Source organism: Chinchilla lanigera, unplaced genomic scaffold, assembly GCF_000276665.1.
Source record: "Chinchilla lanigera isolate Chin_1 unplaced genomic scaffold, ChiLan1.0 scaffold00049, whole genome shotgun sequence".
Classification (NCBI taxonomy): Eukaryota; Metazoa; Chordata; class Mammalia; order Rodentia; family Chinchillidae; genus Chinchilla; species Chinchilla lanigera.
Window position 1 is genome coordinate 10,791,301 of NW_004955450.1, and position 21,634 is coordinate 10,812,934.

General features: G+C 49.9%; 2 protein-coding genes across 4 annotated transcripts in view; one reads left to right on the top strand and one right to left on the bottom strand.

The window, feature by feature from the left end:
• Oaz2 (ornithine decarboxylase antizyme 2) overlaps positions 1 to 12,111 on the top strand; it is a 12,783-nt gene extending 672 nt beyond the window's left edge. Inside the window, 4 exon segments of the mRNA NM_001290103.1 lie at positions 8,483 to 8,640; positions 9,531 to 9,706; positions 10,385 to 10,470; positions 10,846 to 12,111. Of these exon segments, the coding sequence (NP_001277032.1) occupies positions 8,483 to 8,558; positions 8,560 to 8,640; positions 9,531 to 9,706; positions 10,385 to 10,470; positions 10,846 to 10,976 (550 nt within the window). The 3' untranslated portion in view covers positions 10,977 to 12,111.
• A 1,349-nt stretch (positions 12,112 to 13,460) lies between these two features.
• Znf609 (zinc finger protein 609) overlaps positions 13,461 to 21,634 on the bottom strand; it is a 197,809-nt gene continuing 189,635 nt past the window's right edge. For all 3 annotated transcript variants that reach the window (XM_005393752.2, XM_005393751.2, XM_013518863.1), the window contains 5 exons: positions 20,847 to 21,213; positions 19,156 to 19,331; positions 18,708 to 18,924; positions 17,837 to 17,915; positions 13,461 to 17,539 (listed from right to left, as the gene is read on the bottom strand). In XM_005393752.2, the coding sequence (XP_005393809.1) occupies positions 17,842 to 17,915; positions 18,708 to 18,924; positions 19,156 to 19,331; positions 20,847 to 21,213 (834 nt within the window). In that variant the 3' untranslated portion in view covers positions 13,461 to 17,539; positions 17,837 to 17,841. The remainder of the gene's footprint in view (positions 17,540 to 17,836; positions 17,916 to 18,707; positions 18,925 to 19,155; positions 19,332 to 20,846; positions 21,214 to 21,634) is intronic.

Below are 21,634 nucleotides of genomic sequence, written 5' to 3' on the forward strand. Positions count from 1 at the left end.
CGCCTCCGCCCGCCCGCTCGCTCTGCGCCCCTCTCGCGGTGGGGCCCGTCCTCGCGGTCTCCCGACGTCACATTTTCTGTTCTTCAAACACTTCGGAGCCGACTCCTGTCCTTGCTCCTGTTCCCCTGGTAGCGTCCTCGCAGCCCTTCTAGGCGCCCTGCCCTTTAAACATTGCCCGCCGGCCGGCCCTGCGGCCCTTCTCGTCTTGTTTGAACCCGATCTTTAAGATCACCGGCTCCCGGCAGCCGCTGTCGGTGAAGGCCCTGGAGGCCCACCCCGGCTTGCGCTTCGGTGTCTTCCGATCAGTCCCGGGGCCTGGACGCCCGGCCGGTGCAGGTCCCCTCCCGCCCCGCTCCCGGCTGCCCCCGTGAATTGGAGAGCGGCCGCACGTCTTTCTGAAGGGAGCGCTTAGAGGATTTCCAGACTTGCATCCTGTATCCTTCCCCTTGGCCAAAGTAGGCAGCATCGATTGCCCAGTTTTTCTTTCTCTTTGCAAGGCAGCTTTTCTCAGGCATCTCTTTCAAGAACACCCCATATTTCTGCCCTAGAAGCTTTGCAGTGAAGCACTTCGATAATTTCCTCTCTCGGTGCTTAACGCTAGTTGCCCCATGTGACAGGTGGGTTCCATTTGCAGTTAAGAGCTAATTCCCACCCTCATTTTTTTTTATAGACATGTTGCTGTCCCCTTCCAATCTCTGCGGCTCACTTGTTCCCCAGATTTGACCTTCCAGCCTTTGCCCCTCATTGAGGCCTCATTGTTTTGCAAGCAGACCCATTCCGTGTGAGTCTTCTTAAAGTGTGCCATGGTTTCTCCAAAACAAGACTTTACTTTCTGTTACGAATACAGCCTGCCTTACTGCTTTTCTTCATGTAGGGCTCTCACTGCCACCTGTGGTTCTTCGCAGGCTTGGGCTCCTTCTCAGTGATCTCTAACTTTTCATCTCTCATTGGTTAGCAGCACTGTCCTTAAATATTCAGGCCAGCTTTTTAGTTTTTTTTGCTTCTCCGTGTTTTTCTTTTTTGGTTTTTTTTTTCCGGTACAGGGAATCGAACTCATGACTTTGCTTTTGCTAGGCAGGCACTGTGCCGCAGAGCTAAATCCCCAGGCCCCTCAGTGTTTTCTTAACACTGATTGTACATCTGAAAAGTCAGTCACCAGGGCACCACCTTCACAGATTGGCCAGATCGTCCTAGGGTGGGGCCTAGTTATTAGCATAATTAAAAAAATTCCCCAGGTAATTCTAATGTAGAACCAGAGTTGAAAAACACTGCCCCCCACCTCAGGATTTAGCGTGTCCTATAATATTTGTTTGGTAAGTTTCAGCTCTTCTCTGTCAAGGGTCTAGTCTGCTTCGGGAATATTTTTGTCTTTTTCTGTTAGTTTCTATCCAGAAGTACCTCAGATACTGTACCTGCCACAGCCTCTTACATTGTCCTACCTCCAGTTTCTTAGTTCTTAGCAATTAGCCGCTTTTCCCCCATCAGTTCTCAAACTCTGATTTGGTCTTCCACTCCATTTTTTTCTCTACATGCAGAAGGAAAATTTACTCCCCATTTCTTTTTTTTTTCTTGTCTTTTTTAGAGAAGGTCTCACTATGCAGTTCAGGCTGGTCTTGAACTCACTTTGTAGCCCAGGCCGGCCTCGAACTCAATGATCCTCCAGCGTCAGCCTCCCCAGGGCTGGGATAACAGGCGTGCATGCCCATCCCCATTTCCTAGTTTGTTATGGGTGTTTGACTTATTATCTTTGGCTCCTGCACCTTCCTTGCCTATAATCTCATATGCTTTTCTGCTTTCCTTTTTTGAGACTTTCCACCTCTGTCCCCCATTCTTTGATTCCATCTTCTCTGACCTGTTCTCTCTGGAACTGGGGAGGTGGAGATGGATTATATTGGATGGTGCTGGATGCAAAGGCTGGTAATTGTAAGAAAGGCTGTGTGTGTGTGGAGGATGGATGGCAGGCAAGAGAGAAGGTAGGACAACCTCAGGGGTGCAGGAAGCAGAGGCACCTACAGCAGAACCTGCTTAAGGGGTATTCCAGGTGGATTTTGTCTCCTGTTGAGTCTGCCACAGGGGCTTGAAAGGTGAGGCCTCTCAGCAGGTACTTTGTGAAGTCCTCTGAATTGGAACTGATCTGGTGTAGATGGCCAGTTCTTTGCAGTTTGAGCCCGAAGAGTTAAAGCATGGGAGCAACTTAGGGGTCTTCTCTGACTGACTTTGAGATACCAAATTCTTCCTCCCTAGCCAGTGTGCTTACATGTAAAGAGGGGGTTGGGTGAGCTCTGAGATGCTTTCCAGCCTCCTAAGTGGCAAAACAGGCTTGCCTGTCTCCAGGGCCTTTGCTTAGTGTGTTGGTAATTTGAGGGGCTTGGCCCTGTGAGAGGCAGGTGGAGGGAGGAGCCAGCTGGTCTGCCAGGGCCTGGGCAGGAGTGGGGCCTTGGATCAGGCTCCTCCACTTTGGCCTGGGGGTGGGGTGGTGGTGTGTGCAGGGTGTCTGGTTTCTTTGAGTTACTGCAATCCTGTTTCCATAGCATGTTTCCCAGCCTCCTCAGGCCTGCTTCAAACTTTCTAAAAGGAATCCTGGTAGAGTCCAAAGGAGGAATTCCGTTAAGAGATAAGAGCTGGATGCTTTTCCAGTCTGTGTTCTTGGTGTTTTATATCCGCAGAGTGGGGAGCTGGCTGGGAGTTTAGCTCCTTTAGCTGGGGGATGGGATCTCCAGCTTCCCTGGCTCCAGTGAGAAACTCAGGAGGTGGAGGCTTAGTTTCCTGGAAGAAGTAGTTGCCGAAGAGCTGGCGGTATTTTGAAAACAAGGCTCTTCCTTTCCAGTGTTGTTCTAATTTGTACCTCTAAAATGTCAAGATTCCTGATGGTAGGGGAGGGAAGAAGACCAATGCAAGCCCCTTTATTGTGTTTTTTTTTGAACATAAGATTTAAACCCAAGAGGAAGCCAAACTTTGTGGCCTTTCTCTGCCTGGATTTGTGGGGCAGGGAGACAGTATCTCTCTGGGGCTTACTTGGTGTCTTGTGGCAGTTCCTTGTGTGGGGAAGCTAGCCCTGACTTGATCACCATGTTGAAATCGGTCTATATGCTGATGGGCTTTGGGGAGATGGAGTTGGTTCTACGAGTGGGTTGTCGGGGGCAGAGGGCACAAGAGCTTAACCCTGGGCTACCCTGAACATACTGAGTGGTTTCCTAGGTAATGGAATAGCTTTCTCTTCTCAAAGAATTCGGTTTTGGTTATTTATTATTTATTGGCACTATGGCTTATTGGGCATGGAGGCGGGTGGAGCCAGTTTTCTGAGTTGTACCTACGAGGTCACCCTACAGAGGAAGAGAAACTCCTAGTCAGGAATCCCCCCCAAATTGGAGATACTTTTGAGAAAGCAACGTGGACTAATAATAGCAATTCCTCAATCTGCCAAGAAATCCAAATTTAGCCTCCGAGCTGCTCAGAAATATAAAAAGGAGGGCTGAGGAGTGGGGTAGAGGGATGTTACAAATGTGTTTCTAGAAAAAAGTAATTCATCCCTTTTTGAAGCAGTATTCAGTGTTGATTCAAGTTAGTGCCATGATTTAGAAAGTTAATTGAAAGGTATAGACCAGAAATGGCCAGTAAGGTGAGCAAGAATTTTGTTACCTGAAGTGAACAAAGCAGGAAGTTTCTGGTTGGTTAGCAGTAGCAGCGGTGTGAAATGCTTTATAGAAGATAAATCTTAAGAACATATCCAAGGCCCTCGATACATACAAACAATGATGTAATTCTATTCTGGGAGGGAAGGCTGGAGACTGATACGCTTACTATACTAATCAGATTGAAGTACTTAGAATGTAAAGTTGGGTTATTTTGGTGGTGTATGTGTTGTGCCTGCTTTTGGCAGATGTGCCACTGTCAGCTGTGTGAGAAGCAAACCTTAGGGGCACAGATGTTCTAGCTGCCATTGTACATGTGTTTCTTGTGGAACATCAACCAAAGCCCAATTTTGCTTTCAGCCTGTGATTCAGAGTGGTGATGTCAGTTTCTTATAATCATGCTTAGTAAGTAGACGCTCTCTGGAACGCGTAACAGCCCTAGTGAAATGACATGCCTGGCATCTGCCCAGGGCCTCTTTCTCAGATGGAAGGGGAACTGGCAGCTGGAAATAGGCCTGTATGGTCACACTAGACTGGAGGTGGCCACCACCTCCCACCTTTCTTCCTATTTCTCTTTTCAGTACATGTTTTGGGAACCCTGGATTGTTCTCCTTTTACGTAAGGATTAGTCATCAGAGATATTCCTAGTCTCCAAAAAAAAGCAGCCTGTTCAAAGGAAGCTAGGACAGTCTGCGTGTCCAGGAAGCAGGGCCTGAGACATGAACTGATCAGAGGAGGGAGATGAAAGAGGGAAATGAATGTAGAATACTGGGAATTTGGTTTTGTGGAGGTAGGTAATACAAAGTTCATCTGATCCTCTCAAGTAATAGAAGTAAGGGAAAAAGGGTACAGACTTGTATGCAGTTGAGGGCACTGATTGAAGTGAAACATGATCAAAAGCTTACTGAAGTGAATTTGAATTCAAGTATTTGTTAGGTTGTGTGGTTATAGAATTATTTTATGTTCAGTCTCAAGTCTGTGCAGCAGGCTCTACTCTGCTTTGAGCAAACTACATACAAAAGTCAAAACTGACATAAAGTCAACTGGAAGTGATTCTTTAACCATAGATCCTTTAGCAAGAGATTTAGGGTTAATTCTTTGCTAGTAAGTACCCTAGAGAATTTTTTTTTTTTTTGTCTTTTTGAGACAAGGTGTTGCTGTGCAGTTCAGGCTGGCCTTGAGCTCACTTTGTAGCCCAGGCTGGCCTCGAACTTGCAACGATCCTCCTGCCTCAGCCTCCCGAGTGCTGGGATTACAGGCGTGCACCACCATGCCTGGCCCCCCCGAGATTTAAAAACAGGATTTAAATTCTAAAAATGTGATTTAGCACCAGCATTTCCCAGTAGTACATCTGTTGCATACACTTCCTGTTGGTAGCCAGTATATGAAATTATGACTTGCTAAGGAATTTCAGACATGGTTTCACAGATGCTTTAGAGGCAGCAGGATTTGATACCACAGTAGCAACTGTGTATACCCTGAGGAGTGTTTGCAAGGGCATGGCCTGTCACAACTGAGAAAATAAAGGCACTAACAGATTGGCTCTCATCTCTCCTCTCTTTTCTGAACCACCCTGGATGTTGGATACTGACAGTCTTACTTCCAGCATGATCTGTTTGTTCTTCTCCTAAAGCAGGACCAGCCCAGCGAGGTGACTGGATTTAGTCCTTCACCTGATCTTTTCAGCCTGTGGATTGAGTTTCTTTTGGTGGTGGAGATTAAATCATGCCTGCCTCCCAGTGGAATGATCAGGATATGAGGAAGGATTGGAAAAAGCTGAGCCATTTACAAATAAGATTAATGTGAATGTGAAATCTAACATAACTTGGACCTTGTGACGGAGAGTTGTGTTTAGAAGCCACATTCTCTTGTGCTTAAATTCTTTTAGGATTCACTGTTCCTAATGAGGTTGGTGGCATATCTTGCTACAGTACTATCTGAACACTAACGTCAGTGTTAGAGAAGGCTGTTGCTGGGCAGTTTCATGCTCCTTATTATCTCTAACCAGTATGTATGTACAAGTCCCTCTTCCCTTCCCACTTCAGAAATGGCAATCAGGTTTTTTGAAAGAGAAACAATTTGCCACTTATTGCAAGTAACTTATAACAAGTGCTTTATAATGGGCAGTGAAGATAATTATTGTTATCTAATGTCCACTAGGCTTTATTCCAGCTGCTTCTCTTAGGGAACTGGATCCCACTGTGAGATCCTGAAACATCGCTCAGACACATGCTTTCTCTTCTGGAGGCTTAATGAGGAGGAGGAGCAAACTCTTTCCACCATTCTTGTGTGTGAATAGGGAAGTAAATGATTTGCTGTCATGGCATGGACTTCTTGCATTTATTTGAAGAGGACAGAGATCAGGAAACCAGAACTGTCACAGGCTCATAGATTAATGGTGGATGAAAGGCAAACTTCAGGGATTATTTGTAGGAAACGAAAGGAGACACTCAAGAAACAGCAAAAAAAAAAAAAACCCAAAACACACAACCTACTCTATTCTGATCGTCTCAGGGGCTTGCTCATTGTTTCTGCTATTTGCATGTGCCAGTTAGCAAAAAATCAAGATGTTCATTGGAACGCAGGCCAGAGGTTCAGTGTAGCTGGAGGGTGTAAAAACTATTTGAGGAATATAGTGGTACTTCGGCTCACGCAATTCTGGAAAAGATGGCCACATTTGAGTTTGTGTGGGAAAAATGGCTGCAGTTGTGTTCTTACCATGTGATGTGGAATTTCCAAACAAAAACATAATTTTACCCGTTGCTTCTGTTTGCAAGATAAATTGTTTGCAAACAAAAATGTTGCTCAGCCAAGGTATCACTGTAATTCCTTTTTTTTTGTTGTTTGTTTTTTTTTCTGGTACCGGGAATCGAACTCATGACCTCACGCTTGCCAGGCAGGCACTGTGCCGCTGAGCTAAATCCCCAGCCCCTATCACTGTAATTCCTTAAGCAGAAGTCTGGCACCAGAATTTTAGAACTGCAAAATCTATTTGTTTTGTGACCCCAAACAGTTGTGACACGCAAGGCAGCACCTTATCTATCTTAAGATTTGCCTAGTCCTTTGATAGCTCCAGTGACCGTGCAAGCAAGCCAGCCAGAAGTGGTTACTGGAGAACGAGAAACGAGTGGTGTGTGTGTGGTGTACCGTTATAAGGGGGAACCTCTCACCCTTGTCTTATTTTTCCTGGCCTGGAGACTATTGTTCTACCCCTTAACACTTTGGAAGGGGAAATCAGAACTTCTGTCCTTGCAATTTGTCAGCAGAAAATAACTTTTTTTTTAAGAAAATAACTTCCGTCCTTGAAATTTATCAGTAGCATAGTTCTCTGTCAACACTCTGTTCGCTGCTGGTAAAGGCAAGAAGAGAGGAGTAAGGATGCCCTGAGGTTTCTAGAGGAAGCAGGAAGGTGGGGCGTGGGGTTATCATCTCTAGATAGTGGTGCTGCTCCAGCCCCAGGGATATTGCCTTGGGAACTCCGTGTGCTCAGCAACTTTCAAGTGTGCTTTTAGGTTCCAGGTGGAATCCCTTGAGATCAGACCCTAAGAGCTGTGCATTGACAAGTTTGGACGAGTCCATTCCTGTCTCAGCTGAAAGGCTAATACGGTCTGCTGGAGGTGAAGGTCTCCCTGGGTTGTCCCTTTGGCTTTTGTTATCATTGCCACATTAGGCGTGGTTTCAGTTTTGTTGCTTTCCACTTAGAAAACCCAGGACTGGCATGAATGTCAGTACTTCGCACTTGGCGGGTTCGAGCTGCCAGCATTACATCGTTAACCATGACCTTGAGGAGAGGTGCACACACTTGTGTGAACTGGCTCCAGCACACTACTGTGGCACTGCTGTGCCTTCTGGGTACCCCAAGGCTGGTATGTTGTGGCTGTGGGACAGGCCCGTTGCTGAGTCAGGGTACATGCAGAGACGATTTACTTCTTGTCCTTCGCTTGTCCTTGGCCAGGGGTCAGCCTAAGGGGCCACTAAACCAGGTTCCCAGGTGACAGTGGAATGAATACACGAGAGCTGGTAGGTCTACCTGAAAATCATGGTAGCCAGTAAGGGCACTTGGAGGTGACAGGAGGCTTCTGTAGGGATTTTTCACCCCCTCACTCAAGGTCACCTCTCTGTCCCCTGCACCTGAGTGTCTGTTCTGACCACATTCCTATGCTCAGGTAATGAAGAGAGAAGCGAAGAAGGTCAAGGAGGCCTAGCATTTGGTGGCAAGCTGGGCACAAGCTTAGATACTATAATCGATGCGCTGCAGCACACCTCTGCTGTGGGAGCCAAAATCCTGGATTTTGTTTTGTTCCTAACTCGGCGAGGGATTTGGGTTCCTTCCCTTAAATGTGAAATCACTTGGAAATTGGCCTTGGGAGTTCCTCAGGGACACGCTACCTAGCCCACATGACTTCACATGGCTCACTCACCTCTTCTTGGGTCTGAGATGGCTGTGTGGGCTTTGAGGTTTTGCCACAGAGGTGGTTGAAGCCCCGCTGGTTTAAGGAAAGACTGTCAGGAGCGCCAGTGTGGGTGCCTAGCATGAAAGCCAGAAGCTGGTTCCTTCCAAGGTGTGCTCAGTGCTGCAGAATTTGGTTTGGAGATCTTTGGTAGATGCTCCTCTGGTTAGACACGTCCGGCTGGGCTGGCTCCCTTGGCTTTTCTGGGATATGCTGTGCCTCTTCAGCTTAAGGGCTCCTTGAAGAGAGCTGTTAACAGCAGTTTTGGAAACAAGCAGGAGGGACAGGGCAGCAGAGAACCCTTTGAACATCTGTGCAGGGAGAGCCAGGGCAGGCATCAGGTGGAGTGTGGGCTAATGAAGTCCTGCGACTCACTGCTTTGCCTTCTTTCTCTTGCAGTAGTATTCTGCCTTTGAGTAACTGTCCCCAGCTCCAGTGCTGCAGGCACATTGTTCCGGGGCCTCTGTGGTGCTCCTGATGCCCCTCACCCACTGTCGAAGATCCCCGGTGGGCGAGGGGGCGGCAGGGATCCTTCTCTCTCAGCTCTAATATATAAGGTAAGAGAGCCTGGGCATGGAAGCATGGGCATCACTGCACTCTGCCAGGGGCAGTGATCTCTCTGGTCAGTCTGCTGACCCCTGGGCCAGGCCAGTAAGGGGAGTGGGAAGGACTTTTTCCGCTAAGGCTACCACACTGGCTTTTCTTGAATTCTAGATGGGGTGGAGGAGGGGTATCGGCACCACTTCCGGCCTTTTAATCTGCTGAGGTTGAGTCCTGAGACTGGGATGGAAGGGTAGTGTAGGGCATGTGAGTTCTGGTCACTGGAAATCATGCCCAGGGGAGGTAATGTGGGCCCACTGAGTCTACCTGAAAGCAGGCTTTGGTTGGTTGGGCCGCGAACTAAACGCTCACAAATACATTTTTTTTTTTTTTTTTAATGTTTCCCTTTTATTTATTGTATTTTATTTTTTTGTTTTTGTTTTTTTCTGGTACTGGGAATCGAACTCACGACCCTCATGCTTGCCAGGCAGGCACTGTGCCGCTGAGCTAAATCCCCAGCCCCTTGATGTTTCCCTTTTGGAGAGGGGAGGGAAAGAATATGATGTTGGGGAGGAGCAAAGGTATTGAGGTCAATATACGGGTGTCTGTCTTAAGTGCTTGTCACAGTGATTGTAGTAGTATATGGGGGGGACAGTACCTTACATACTACTTGGCACCTAGGGAATGCTTGGTAGATATTTCCTTCTCATTATTCTTGCTTTTACCAACATTCTGGTTGTAGCAGTGACCAGTTAGCCAGCATACAGGCCGACATTTCCAGCATGCTCTTTGTCCCATGCTACTGTGAGATTGGCTGAAGGAACTCCCAGCGCCACCTGGCTTAGGGAGTAGATGATGTAGCCAGAAGCAGTAGCGATCTGGGCCTCTACCCTGCTTTCCTGCCCAGGACGAGAAGCTCACTGTGACCCAGGACCTCCCTGTGAACGATGGAAAACCTCACGTCGTCCACTTTCAGTATGAAGTCACTGAGGTGAAGGTCTCTTCCTGGGATGCAGTCCTGTCCAGCCAGAGCCTGTTTGTAGAAATCCCAGATGGATTATTAGCTGATGGGAGCAAAGAAGGGTAAGGAGCAAGTAGGGAAGGAGACCCCCTTGCAGAGGAGGGCTGACAGATTTATAGGAGTCTTCGCTTTTTCCCCTGGCTCCTGGTTTCCAAGAACATAGCATTTTGTAACAGGTCATTTTTAGGCAGTAAAACAGGCCTGCTCTAGGTTTTAAGTTTTAAAGTAGATCATTATCACACGAACCAAATGCCTACCAATTAATAGCCCCATAGTTCACACTTCCTAGGAGATAGCGGGTTCCCCTTGACCCACCCTACAGTGGCCAGGAAGTTCAGACACAGTGGGATAGAACTGGGTTGGGCAAGGCCCTCCACACAGCCTGAGTTCTCTGTGTGCCCCAGCTTTTGAGGAAACTGTTCAGGCTCCAAGTGCCTCTCTCAGTGGCAGCAAAGAACTGGCCTTCCTCTAGATCCCAAATCTTGTCTTATTGAGATGGTTAGTATTACTTTCAGATGAAGAACTATTATAGGAAGAGAGAACTGAGTCACATTTTTCTTAGGGCCTGTGGCTTTTCTCTGAAGTCAGGAACCTTGGAGTCCTGAAATGAGAACTTTCTCCCTGTCGCTTCTATATTATGCTCCTGTTGGGCTCAGGAAAGCCCTATTTTTGGGGTAGTGAGGTGAGAGGGAGATCTGGGGAGGTCGTGGTGGGCCTGACTAGTTCCTTGTTTCCTGCAGATTGTTAGCACTGCTAGAGTTTGCTGAAGAGAAGATGAAAGTGAACTACGTCTTCATCTGCTTCAGGAAGGGCCGGGAAGACAGAGGTGAGAAACAACAGCAGCCTGAGACTTACAGGGTCTGGGGTGGAAGCAAGAGGGCTGCTACACAGTCAGGGGCACCCTTGCGTCTGCCTTATGAACCCTGGAAATCAGGGCTTGTGGGAGCTGCCCTAGGATTAGTGAAGGCAAACCTTTTAGAGACAAGTGCCTGAACTGCAACCCAAAACCCACTTATTTATCACAAAGTGCTGACACTGCAGTTAAAACTGAATACTGAGGTTTTAGTTTAGAAAAGTAACACGTCTGCCATAGGTTCCCGCCACTGGCTAGCGCTTATTTGTTCATATCATTGGGGATTTTCCCTTGAGTTGAGCCTTAACTTGTACTTTTCATCAGAATCCTTTTTATGCTCTTTTACAGCTCCACTCCTGAGGACCTTCAGCTTCTTGGGCTTTGAGATTGTACGTCCAGGTCATCCCTGTGTCCCCTCTCGGCCAGATGTGATGTTCATGGTTTACCCCCTGGACCAGAACTTGTCCGATGAGGACTAATGGTCATAAGAGGATGCTTTGCCCAAGAGCCACAGAGGGAAGGAGGGGAATTCAGGCAGCCCTGGGACACGGAGGGGGCGCCTCCCTGTGTAGGGAGGGATGCTGAGGGGCTCAGGGTGAGGGTGGCCTACTGTGTTCTTGGACTTGTTGAAATTGTTTTCCATAAAGAACAGTATAAACATATTATTCACATGTAATCACCAGTAGTAAATGAAGATGTTTATGAACTGGCTTTAGAAGCTTTTTAAACTGCGCTGTGTGACGTGCTCTATCTAGCCTAAGGGAGGGTGTTACCTAGATGGGAGGGCGTGTCTGGGTCCAGGGGTGCGGGCTGGTGGGCAGCACGGTCAGGCTCCTGTCGTCGTGTCCGTCCGTCCGTCCGTCCGTCCGCCCCCCCCCACCCGCTGTTGGGTTTTCTGTTTCAGTTTTTAAGACTTACGTATTTTATTCCTTTTGCTTCCTGTCACCCCAGGGACTCTTTGAGTGTAGGCTTGTTGGCTCCTGGGCAGTGTCCTTGGGTTGTTTTTGACACTCCACTTTGGCTTCTCTGTGTGTGTTTGTCGTCTGGCCTGGTGTAAGCAGGTCATGACCGACCCTTCCTTCTTTACAGCTTAGTGTTATTCTGGCATTTGGTTAAGCTGGCTTAATCTGTTCAATGTTATCAGTGCATTTTCAATAGGGGCAATGAATTTCACTCCCACCACCAGGGCTTTTTTAGGGGTTCCTGGGCCTTAAACACTAGCCAAACTCCAATTCTCAAGTTACTGCCAGGAGTTTTTTCTCCTGTGGCCCAGGTCCCAAGGTCTCCTTCCTAGGGTCACGAAGAGCAGAGAGGAAAAATAGCAACTCAGGGCCTGGGAACTGTGGGGGAATCTGTTCTTAGGAATGGGATGGCTCTGGCTGGTGGAGCACCGCCTGCCTCCCCCAGCGGGTTCCAAGCAGTGCCTGAGACCCTGCTCTGCAGGGCCAAGGGGGAGGCCTGGGTGGGGCAGTGGCCGGCCCTTTTCTGTTTCCACTGAACAGTTTGTTCTAAGGGGAGAGGAAGGGGGAAGAGACCACAACTGGGTGAGGGGAGTGGGGGTGTCAGAAAGGCAAGTGTGTTGTGTTACTGTGTCAATAAACTGATTTAAAGTTGTGGTTGGTCTGTTCTTTTCTCCTGTACCGGAACCAACATCTTTTGGGTCCAGAGCAAACTTACGTGCGTCTTGGAAAAAGCTGCCATGTCATAGGGCAAATAAGCTGGCAAGGTCTCTGGGGCCAAGCTACACCCTGGAGTGTGGAGTTGCTAGGAGCCCGGGATGTGCTGCTGCAGGAGCCCCCTGGAGAGACAGGTGTGTATACATGAGCTTCGCACAGAATAGAGGCTCCGTAGAAGCCCAACCTTCCTCCTTTTACAGGAAGGCTGGGTTCTAAAACTAGGTTTTGGGTTTGTGTGGAGCTGCCTCACATTCTCCTTCCTGAGGTCTTTGAAGGAGGCAGCACACACACCTTCTCTATTGTAGTTTTCTCCTCTGAGATCCTTGTTGGAGCGTCCAGTCCCCTCTGCCACTATCCTGAAGAGTCTGTCAGCGGCACTGTAGGAGGCTGGAAGCTCCTTTACCTCTGTTCGCTTTCAAAATTCTCTTAACTAGCCTTTTTTCCTTTTTGATCATTTTCCCCCTGAGGGCATGTTCTTTCACCTCCTACAGTTTTTATGACCCTTACCTTCTCTGTGGGTCTCTACTGGTTTTTATGGCCTGTTCCTTGTGTTTTACTCTGGACCTAGTCATTAACCTTGGGCTCCACCTGCTGTTCCTTAAAAGAAGTGAACTCAACACCTCCACTCCCCACAAGTATTATTAGAACAAATCTGGGACTAGACACATTGAGCGGAAATCAGAATGACTGAAAATGTCTCTCCCACTGAACAAATGACTCCTAGAGGCGGCATAAAGGCAGAAGGCAGTTTCAAATTCTTACATTAAATCTAATGAATCTACATGAAGACAGGGCTTTTAAAAAGACAAACCCCAGGGCCGGGGATATAGCTCGGTGGCACGAGTGCCTACTTGGTAAAAAGACAAATCCCAGCACTGGGAGGCTGAGGTGGGAGGACTACAAGTTCGAGTCCCACCTGGGGATCTTAGCAAGACCCAGTCTCAAAAAATAAAAAGTGTGAAGGATGTAGCTCAGTAGGTTTGATCCCCAGTACATGGGGAAAAAAACCCCACAACTCCACCCTTTAGCTTTTTCCCCAAAGCTGGCAGAACGGATGGGAACATGCTTAAGATCCAGATGCCGTCTGTTTTTTCCTGTCCAATACGACCAGAATTAGAAGCACTGAGTCAAGCCCCGTTGTCCAGTCAAGGTTCACCTTTCAAGAAAAACTGGTTAGTGAAGACGACTGGTAGGGAATGCAGTAACCAAAGGAGCACGCTCCAGTTTAACAAGCAACTTAGAAGGGGTGGTGGAGAGGGATGGGAGAGATGTGCAAGGCAAACTAAGTCTAAATTTAAGAACAGGGACATTAAAAACTTTATTCAATAAATACAACAAATAATTTAAAAATATACTTCAATTCCAAAGCCAATTAAAGAAGTAGAGAAAAAGGAAAAGGGGTAGGAGGAAGGTGGGTGGAAAGAGGCTGAACAGGGGCCTGATGGGGCTGTTTCAGAAGGTACGGCCCTTTGAGAGTCTGACCCCATGCTCCTGACCCATAAACCATTAGCCCTTGTTCCAATGGGGTGACCACAGTAGTCCACCCGACAGGAACGGCCCAGTGGGCTCTGGATCAGAGCACCCAGAAGCTGGAATGGCTGGGCAGGGGGAAACAGCGTTGGAAGTAGTTTCCCCACATTCCTGCCAACCATCCATCCTGACTCCCATGCAGGTTTAAACAGTGCGAACTCTTAGGCAGAGAGCTCCCAGCTGCGTAGTTTGACAGCAAGTGTCCAAAGCCATGTTGGTGAGTGGGATCCAAGGGTGAGGAGAGGGCCAGGGCACAGCATAAAGCTCCCAGGCGAAGCCAGTGGCCAGGTCAGAGGACAGTGCTGGGTGGGGGAGGGGGACAGGGCAGGCAGTCTGGACGGGACTCGGCAGCTCGCCGTCAGCCAGGGCGGGGGAAGCTGAGGACCCGTATGGAGCACGACACCAGGAAGGCAGGGAAGTTGAGGGAGGACAGAAAAGTGGGGAGAAGGGAGGAAGCAGCTCAGCAGCAAACTTCAGGAGAAATAATCAGCAGCCCTCACAGATTTGTGATTGTCTCTTAAAAAGATTTATTTTCTCTTCTTGCCTGAATGTACAAAGGCAAAAAGAGTACAGTTTGTATATATATATATTTATATATATATATAAAAAAACAAGGAACTTGGTAATGTACACTTTACAGAAGGGAAGAATCAGGAAGACTGAAATTAAACCCAACAGAGCAACGCCAATGGAACAAAAGCTATGAACAGCAACGTGCCCCTCCAGCCCGGGCCTCCAGCTTGCCCCAACCTGCTCCCGAGGGGAGGGCTGAGCACCAAGGCAAGCGGGCGGGCTGGGGCAGGAGGGGCGGAGACAGGGCTGGGAGGGGCTTGATCCCAGGAGGGGCCCACAGTGGGAATCACTGGAAAGCTTCCGGGGGAGCCCTCGCCATAAAACAAATAACAGAGGCCCAGAATTGTGGGGCCAGCTAGCTGCCCAGTTGAATCTTAGGGGCATCAGAGTAGACACTGGGATGGCGATAGGGTATGTGTGGTAGTAAGTGACGCGAGGGGGCCATAAAGCCTGTATCCCGTTCTCTAGCCCTTCTGCAGTCTTCACCCCCAACTGCTGAAGCTAAGCCCCACCCTGCCCTGGAGCCTGGAGAGGAGATTCAAGAGCGGACCACTTCATTTCGCAGGGCGCCCTCGTAGCCTTGTGTGTGTGGCCCTTTGACCTTGAGGTGTGTGGAGAGTGGGGCGAGAGCGGGACACTTCATACATGTACACGTCCATGTATAAGGCAGGGCCGGGTGACGGGAACTCTCACACCTTAAATAGGAAGAAGCAGATGTGGACCCTAAAGAGCAGCTCTCTAAGCCCAACTATCCTTCCCGGCAGGGCCTGGCAGGGGTGGCTCAGAGAGGGGCTCAGCCTGGTGGCCTTGGTCCCAGCAACGACCTTGCCCAGACTTTGCATGTGGGGGTGAGGAGCTGCGCTGTCTTCTCCCTTTGAGTCTGTCCCGGGTGTCACAGGTGCTGTTCCTTTCATAGAGAGAAGCTGGAGGTGAACAGAAAACCCCTCACTCAGCATGTGGCAAGGGACGCCATAGCCGCCGCCTGTCACTCCAAAGTGAGGGGTGACCCAGGCCGGAGCAGGGCAGACAGTGCCGTCTGCCACCGGGGCTTTCCCTTGCTCCTCTGGGCAGCCCCTACACTCCAGGGGAGACCTGGCTATGTTTTTTTAAGGGAAAATTTTAAGAATCAGCCGTTCCCTTCTGCAGAACTCAGCTGCCCTGCAAAGACAGAAGGCCCTCCTCTCTGTTACAGAACAAACTGGAAAGAGCAGGAACGTGGACTCACTCCTGCCGGGAGAGTAAGGAAACTGCTCCAGTGGTTTCTTTACACTATGTACAGAGCACGCTGCAGGCCAGCGCCACAGATACAAAACACACAACAACAGTCAAAAACAGGAGTAGAGATGGGTGAGTGGCTCCACCCACAGGAGCCTGGCAGGCAAAGGCAGGCTGAAAGCTGGTCACCCTCTTGGGAGGGCGGCCCAGGTCAGGTGGGTGAAGGTGTCCACACCAGCAGCTTCCACGGATGGAAGGGAGGGGACTGCTCGGGGCACTGCCCACTGGGGCAGCAGAGGAATGAGGGCTGAGCGAGGCTGTCAGGGGCCCTGAAAATAGGTCTAAAACAATGAGCTTTGTGGGGAGCTCAGGACCCAACTTTAAACAAAAGCAAAGACACGGAAAAACCTAGAGGAACGTCTGTGGGTCGCAGAGGAGCTCCGGTTCTTAGACACTACCCTCACTGGGAATTGTGCTTACTGGCCCCAGCGCTCCGCTCTCAGATTAGGTCAGAACCACCTTCCTGCTCTCAGCGGTCTCTTTTGGCACTCTGGTTGCAAAGCACCCTTCTTTAGCCTAGGCTGGTGTCTGTTGGTCTTTCTCTTAATCTGGAGGGCTAAGGAAAGACAGGAGGGGAGAACAGAGGCGTGATGCCTCAGAAAAGTAAGAAGAAGCGAAAGCTCCCACACTTTGGGGAGCTACCAAATCATCATCACCTTCTCAGTGCACAAACATAAAGCTCTGACCCAGAGAGATTTTTCTAAGGAGAGCAGAGAAATGTCAGCTGCCTCCGAGCACAGCCCAAGCCACTCTGGCTCCCGTGAGCAATGCTTAGGTGTGTCAGCGTAGGGTCTGAGGACACATGACCTCCCAGAGCCGGTGGCCCCCACAGAAACTGTGTGTTACAGAGACACACAACCTGCACCGGCACACACGGAAGGTACAGACTGAGCTATATAAAACCATGTACTTGTGGACAGAACTGGGCTGCGTACTTCTGTGGCCCCAGCTGAGGCAGATACTCGGATGGCTGAACACACGGGACATCTCAAGAACTGCTGGGTGCTCCGGGCCTGCCTGCTGGGCTTTGCCCTCCGGTGAGCTGGCAGACTCCTCGGGCCCCCATTCTGGGGGAATACTGCTTTATCTGCCTGAATCTTGAGAGCCAAGCAATGGAAAAGAAGAGGTGAAATCGGCGTGGGGTCCCCTAGGAAAGGCACCAAGGGGTGAGGACGGGAGAGAAAAGGGCACGGAGTGGGGAGATAAGCAGCAGGACGTCGTGGGACGCAGGTTCAATTTCACAGACTCCGTTCACACTCCAGCTCTCTCCGCAGCGGCCGGGAGCCCTGTGCTGGTGTTGGAAGCCCCGCCTCTGCCTGCTGGGTAGCTCAAGGCCCTGTGGGGCGAATGCCTGCATCTCCCTCTCTAGGCTGGGCTCTGAGCATTTATCTGTGCTCACGAGTGAAGGGGAAGTCTCTGTGTTTGAAGACCTTGTTTTCATAACTACAGAGAAAACAGCCCCCAGTTTCTTTCCTGAGATTCTAATTCTTCCACATGCTGCCAGTTCCCAGGGCCCAAACCGCTGGGGAGGTGTGGGATCTGGTGACAGTGGGAATGGCAGCGAGAGGGGGTGGCTGCTGTGCTGTCTTCAGACCTTACCCAGTACGTGGGGCCTCCCTGCAGGGGTTGGGTGGTACTGCGCCGGGAGCAGAACGGGACCCGGGGAACAGAGCAGGGACTTCTCTGGGCTGAGGCCGTGTTCCCCTGGTTGCTTCCCATGCCTTCGTCTCCAGAGAGGCCACAGCAGTCACGGTTGTGGCTGAGAATAAATATTTTTGCTAAGTACCAGCTCTCCAGCTCCTGAGGAAGAGGGAGGGTCAGGGAGTCCGGGGTCTGGAGGAGGCGATAGGCAAGGGTCTGCCTTCAGTCATGTTGGAACGGCAAACAGGATGACCAACACCATCTAACTGATGTCTGAATGGCACCTCCAGCACCTCCTTGGGTGAGGCAGTCCGGCCCGTGAAGCTGACTTTATCCGGGCACTTGTTCTGCAAGGGAAACATGGACAGGTAACCAGGCACTCAGCCGGCTGGCATAACAACCACAAGATGGCGCTCCAAGAAAAAAGAAAACCACCTCAGGGAAGATCCGAGCTGTCCCTAGGGGACATGTGTGTGCCACAAGTCCTCTCAGATGCGCACAGCTTCCCAGGAGAGGCAGGCCAGGGTTCCACCTTCCCAGACCGCTGACCCTACACAGTCCCTCACCTAGGCCCCAATGGGGATCCTATGACCAGGCAGCAGCTGGCTCTACTCTCTGGCCCCGAAGGAACAAAAATCACTCACCATTCTCACCTCCTGGGTGGTGGGTAGAGCGAGGGCGTTGAGCCTTGCTGGCTAGCAACAATGGCTGTAGAAGAAAGCCCTGAGCAAGCAGGAGGACAGGTTAATATGGCGCTCACCAGAAACAGACCAGAACCAAACCAAAGAAACCAAAATCTTCCCCCACTTTTTTACCAGTCCTGGCCTGAAGCTGGTCTCGTGTATGCTAGTCAAGCACTCTACTACTGAGCTACATTCTCAGCTCTTTTATTTTTAAATTTTGGGACAGGGCCTCCCTAAGTTTCTCAGCCTAGCCTCAAATCTGCAATCCTGCTTCAGCCTCCCAAGGAGCTGAGATTTACAGGTCTGTACCAGTGTGCCTGCTGGAAACCTCCCCTTCATATTCCCCTGTCTCCAGCTGGCTGGGTGTGGGCAGCAATTTCGACTTCAACTCCTAGCTCTACTTTTTTTTTTTTTTTTGGTTTTTCTCCGGTACCGGGAACCGAACTCACGACCTTGCGCTTGCCAGGCAGGCGCTTTCTGCCGCTGAGCTAAATCCCCAGCCCCTCCTAACTCTACTGAGTTGTGAGGTGCTGACAAATGAAACAGACCTACCACTTGGCCAAGTATGGTGGCCGGGAACAGACAGTGTGGCTCTGCTACTCAGTTGCTTGTTTCTCTTTGGCTATGGCAACACCTGTTCCGTATTCTTTTGAGTATCAAAGCCAACATGCTGGAAGAGTTTGAGAGTCCTCAAGCTCCAAGGGAGGAATAAATGTCATATGCTCTAATGACTATCTGCAGCAGGCTACGACTTTGGACAGATTAGCAGCTTAGGAGAAAAAGATTCTTGTGGGAGACAAAGAAAAATGGATGGTAGGGACAAGAGGCTTACCTGCTGCATAGGGCAGGTTGTACTGCGTGGGGAGCAGTGAGTACCCCAGGTGGTGGTGGTGGTGGTGTGTGGACATCAAGCGCTGGGAAGGGGAGGTGCGTGGCCGGTCAACACTCCGCTCAGCTCCGCCTGTTCCCCCGACACTGCTGCAACTGCCACCACCTCCAACCACCCCACAGCCTCCCCGATCTCGCTCCTGAGAAGTTTTATCGCTTATCTGGAAAGAAGGGGAGACAGAGAAGCACCATGGTGACCTGCAGAGCAGAAAAGTAACCCGTGCCCAACATTCAGCAGGACTCCTAGGAATCGAGGAGGGGGCCTGGGGCCGATGTGAAATCAGTGGAGCTGCACTGTCATCAGGAGCTGAACCGGCCCACCTTCTCCAAGACCCCAGATGTGGCCTCACTGGCGTCTGGGGGACACCAGAGGGGCGCTGCGCTTCCCTTACCGTGGGGGACTTGCTCTTGTAGTGGCTGGCGTGCTGCTGCAAGATGTCCAGGGCTTTGGACTCTGAGCTGGATTTACAACTGACACTGGGGCTGGCTCGTGCCTTCTCGGCATCTTCACCACCTGAGACCTTGCTGCCGTATGGGGAGAAGGAGTAGCTAGAAGGCAAGTAGGAACCTAGCGAGAGAGAAATCAAGCTTTCAGAGAGGCGGCGGGCAGGGGAATCTCCACTTCAGGGTGGTCAGGTGGGCATCAGCCCACGGAGGCACAAGCTGAGGTTACTTGCTGCCATGGTGACTTTGGGGTGAGACTACTGGCCTGTCCTTTCTTTCCGTAACTCTACAGGGGAGATGAGTAAAGGGACTAAGGAACAGTTTCTTGAAGCCAACTTCCCCACATCCACTACGGTGCTCTGAATACAGCAGTCTTGGATTCATCTTGGAGCAGCGGTACAGTAAAGTAGAAGGCTCACAGAATTTATACTCAGAGGGGATGGGGATCCTCCATACCTCTGAGACTTAATAGCTGGTAACCTTGCACCAACTAACCACTTTTCTGAGTTTCATCAAAACAAAGATACCAATATCCTATTGAATAATGTACAAAAATCACCCAGGACGGGTCCACTGGCCAGGACAGTACAAGCTCTCAGCAAATGGAATTATTATTTGTACAGAGATGGACGTGGTGGTAGGGAGTGAGGAGCACCTCAAGGGTGAGACAATTTTGAAAAGGTTTCTTGTCCTACTTGGAGTTCTGATCATGTCACCACAATGCCAGGCTATATTTATGCTATAGGAAGCTGGGAGTTTTAGGAGTGAGAAGTGCCCACGTTGGTCTGAGTCTATTGCAGGCTGGGAAGGCTGGAGGGGTGGGGCGGGGCTGGATAAAGAGAAGCCAGGCAGCGGCATCTGAACAGGAGGGCAGGGTTCTGCAGCACAGAGGGGTGACTAGATTTTCATGCAGCCTGTTACATATTTTACGAAGATCCTGAAGAGGCGCTCGCAGGCTCCAAACATAAATGGCAAACAGGGAACTGCTAATCACCCCAACAGGATCAGTGCACACTGTGTGCATGTGTGGAAATACCACAGTAAACCTCATTAATATTATAATTAGTATGTGGACCAGAATAAAATAACAAATGAACAAAATAGAGGTATGCTCCCACCCCAGAAAAATTTCATATGGCTTGTTAGGCAACAGCAATCAGTCAGTGAGCTTCTTTCTCTAGCAAGTTAAAAAAGATTTAAACTCCAACTCTGTATCCCCCCAAAAGAACTGACAGTGGTGTGAAGAGTTAACTGCTCCTCACGGGACACCCTGGCCTAACTTCAAGCTGTTCTTCCCATCGCTACCCACTCACTCCAGGCCTCCAGCTGAATCTGCGCAGGCTCTGAATCCCTGCATTGTTCTTAGAGGACTTTATTTGTCCCAAATGTCTGAAAAAAAATCCTGGGAGAGAGAAGGCCACGATAGGATGGCAGTTTTACCCATCAATGAAAATGGACCGTAGAGGTAGCCCTGCAGCTGGAGCGAGGGAAGGAGAGGTGGTCCCTTAGACTGTAACCAGGGGTCACTTAAGGAGCTATGAGTGAGAGTGGCCACTTTGTGAAATGACACAATCAAATAGGTGCTGTCATCGTGCATGGAGGCCTGGGGCTGTGCTTGTTCCCCGTCCCGGTGCTGTACCTGGGTAGTTCTGCATCATCACAGCAGGCATGCCCCGGTAGCTGGGGTGGTTGGGGTCATAGGACTGGCTGTAGGAGTAGCCGTGCATGTAGGGGATGTAGGACTGGTGCTGGGTGAGCGGGGAGGACACAGGCACATGGACACTTGGTCGGGGCTCCTTGCTCCCAAGGCGGGACTCCTCAGACGTGGGCAGCTTGCAGTCACTGCTTGTGCTTTCCTTCCCATCTTCCTTGGGGACAGAGTCCTTACTCCGACTCCTTTCCTCCTTCAATTTGCGGTCTCGCTCCTCTTTCCACCGCTCATCCTCTGACTTGATGTCGGAGTACTTGGCAGGATACACGTACGTCCACATACGGGGCTCTGCCTCCTACAACAACCACAGAATGAGAACTGGGTGTGCACACCTGAGACAGACAGAAGTCTCAAAGCAGGCAGTTGCTAGGGCCTAGGCAGGGAGTACCTTGGTTATGGTTTGTTTGTTTATTTATTTTTGTCTTTTTGAGACAGGGTCTCACTCTGCAATTCAGGCTGGCCTTGAACTCACTTTGTAGCTCAGCTTGGCCTCAAACTTGCAACAATCCTCCTGCCTCAGCCTCCCACGCTGGGATTACAGCCATGTGCCACCATGCTCAGCCAGTCATGGTTTAAAACCCAATTCTATTCTCTCTTGCTTAAAAGTTTTCCCGCTAAAGGAAATGAAGAAAAAGCAAACCATCAGCAGGTGTTTCCTAGGCAAGAACAAGAACTTCAGGGCAGGAGTCCTGGAACGGAAGGGGCAGCCTCTCCAG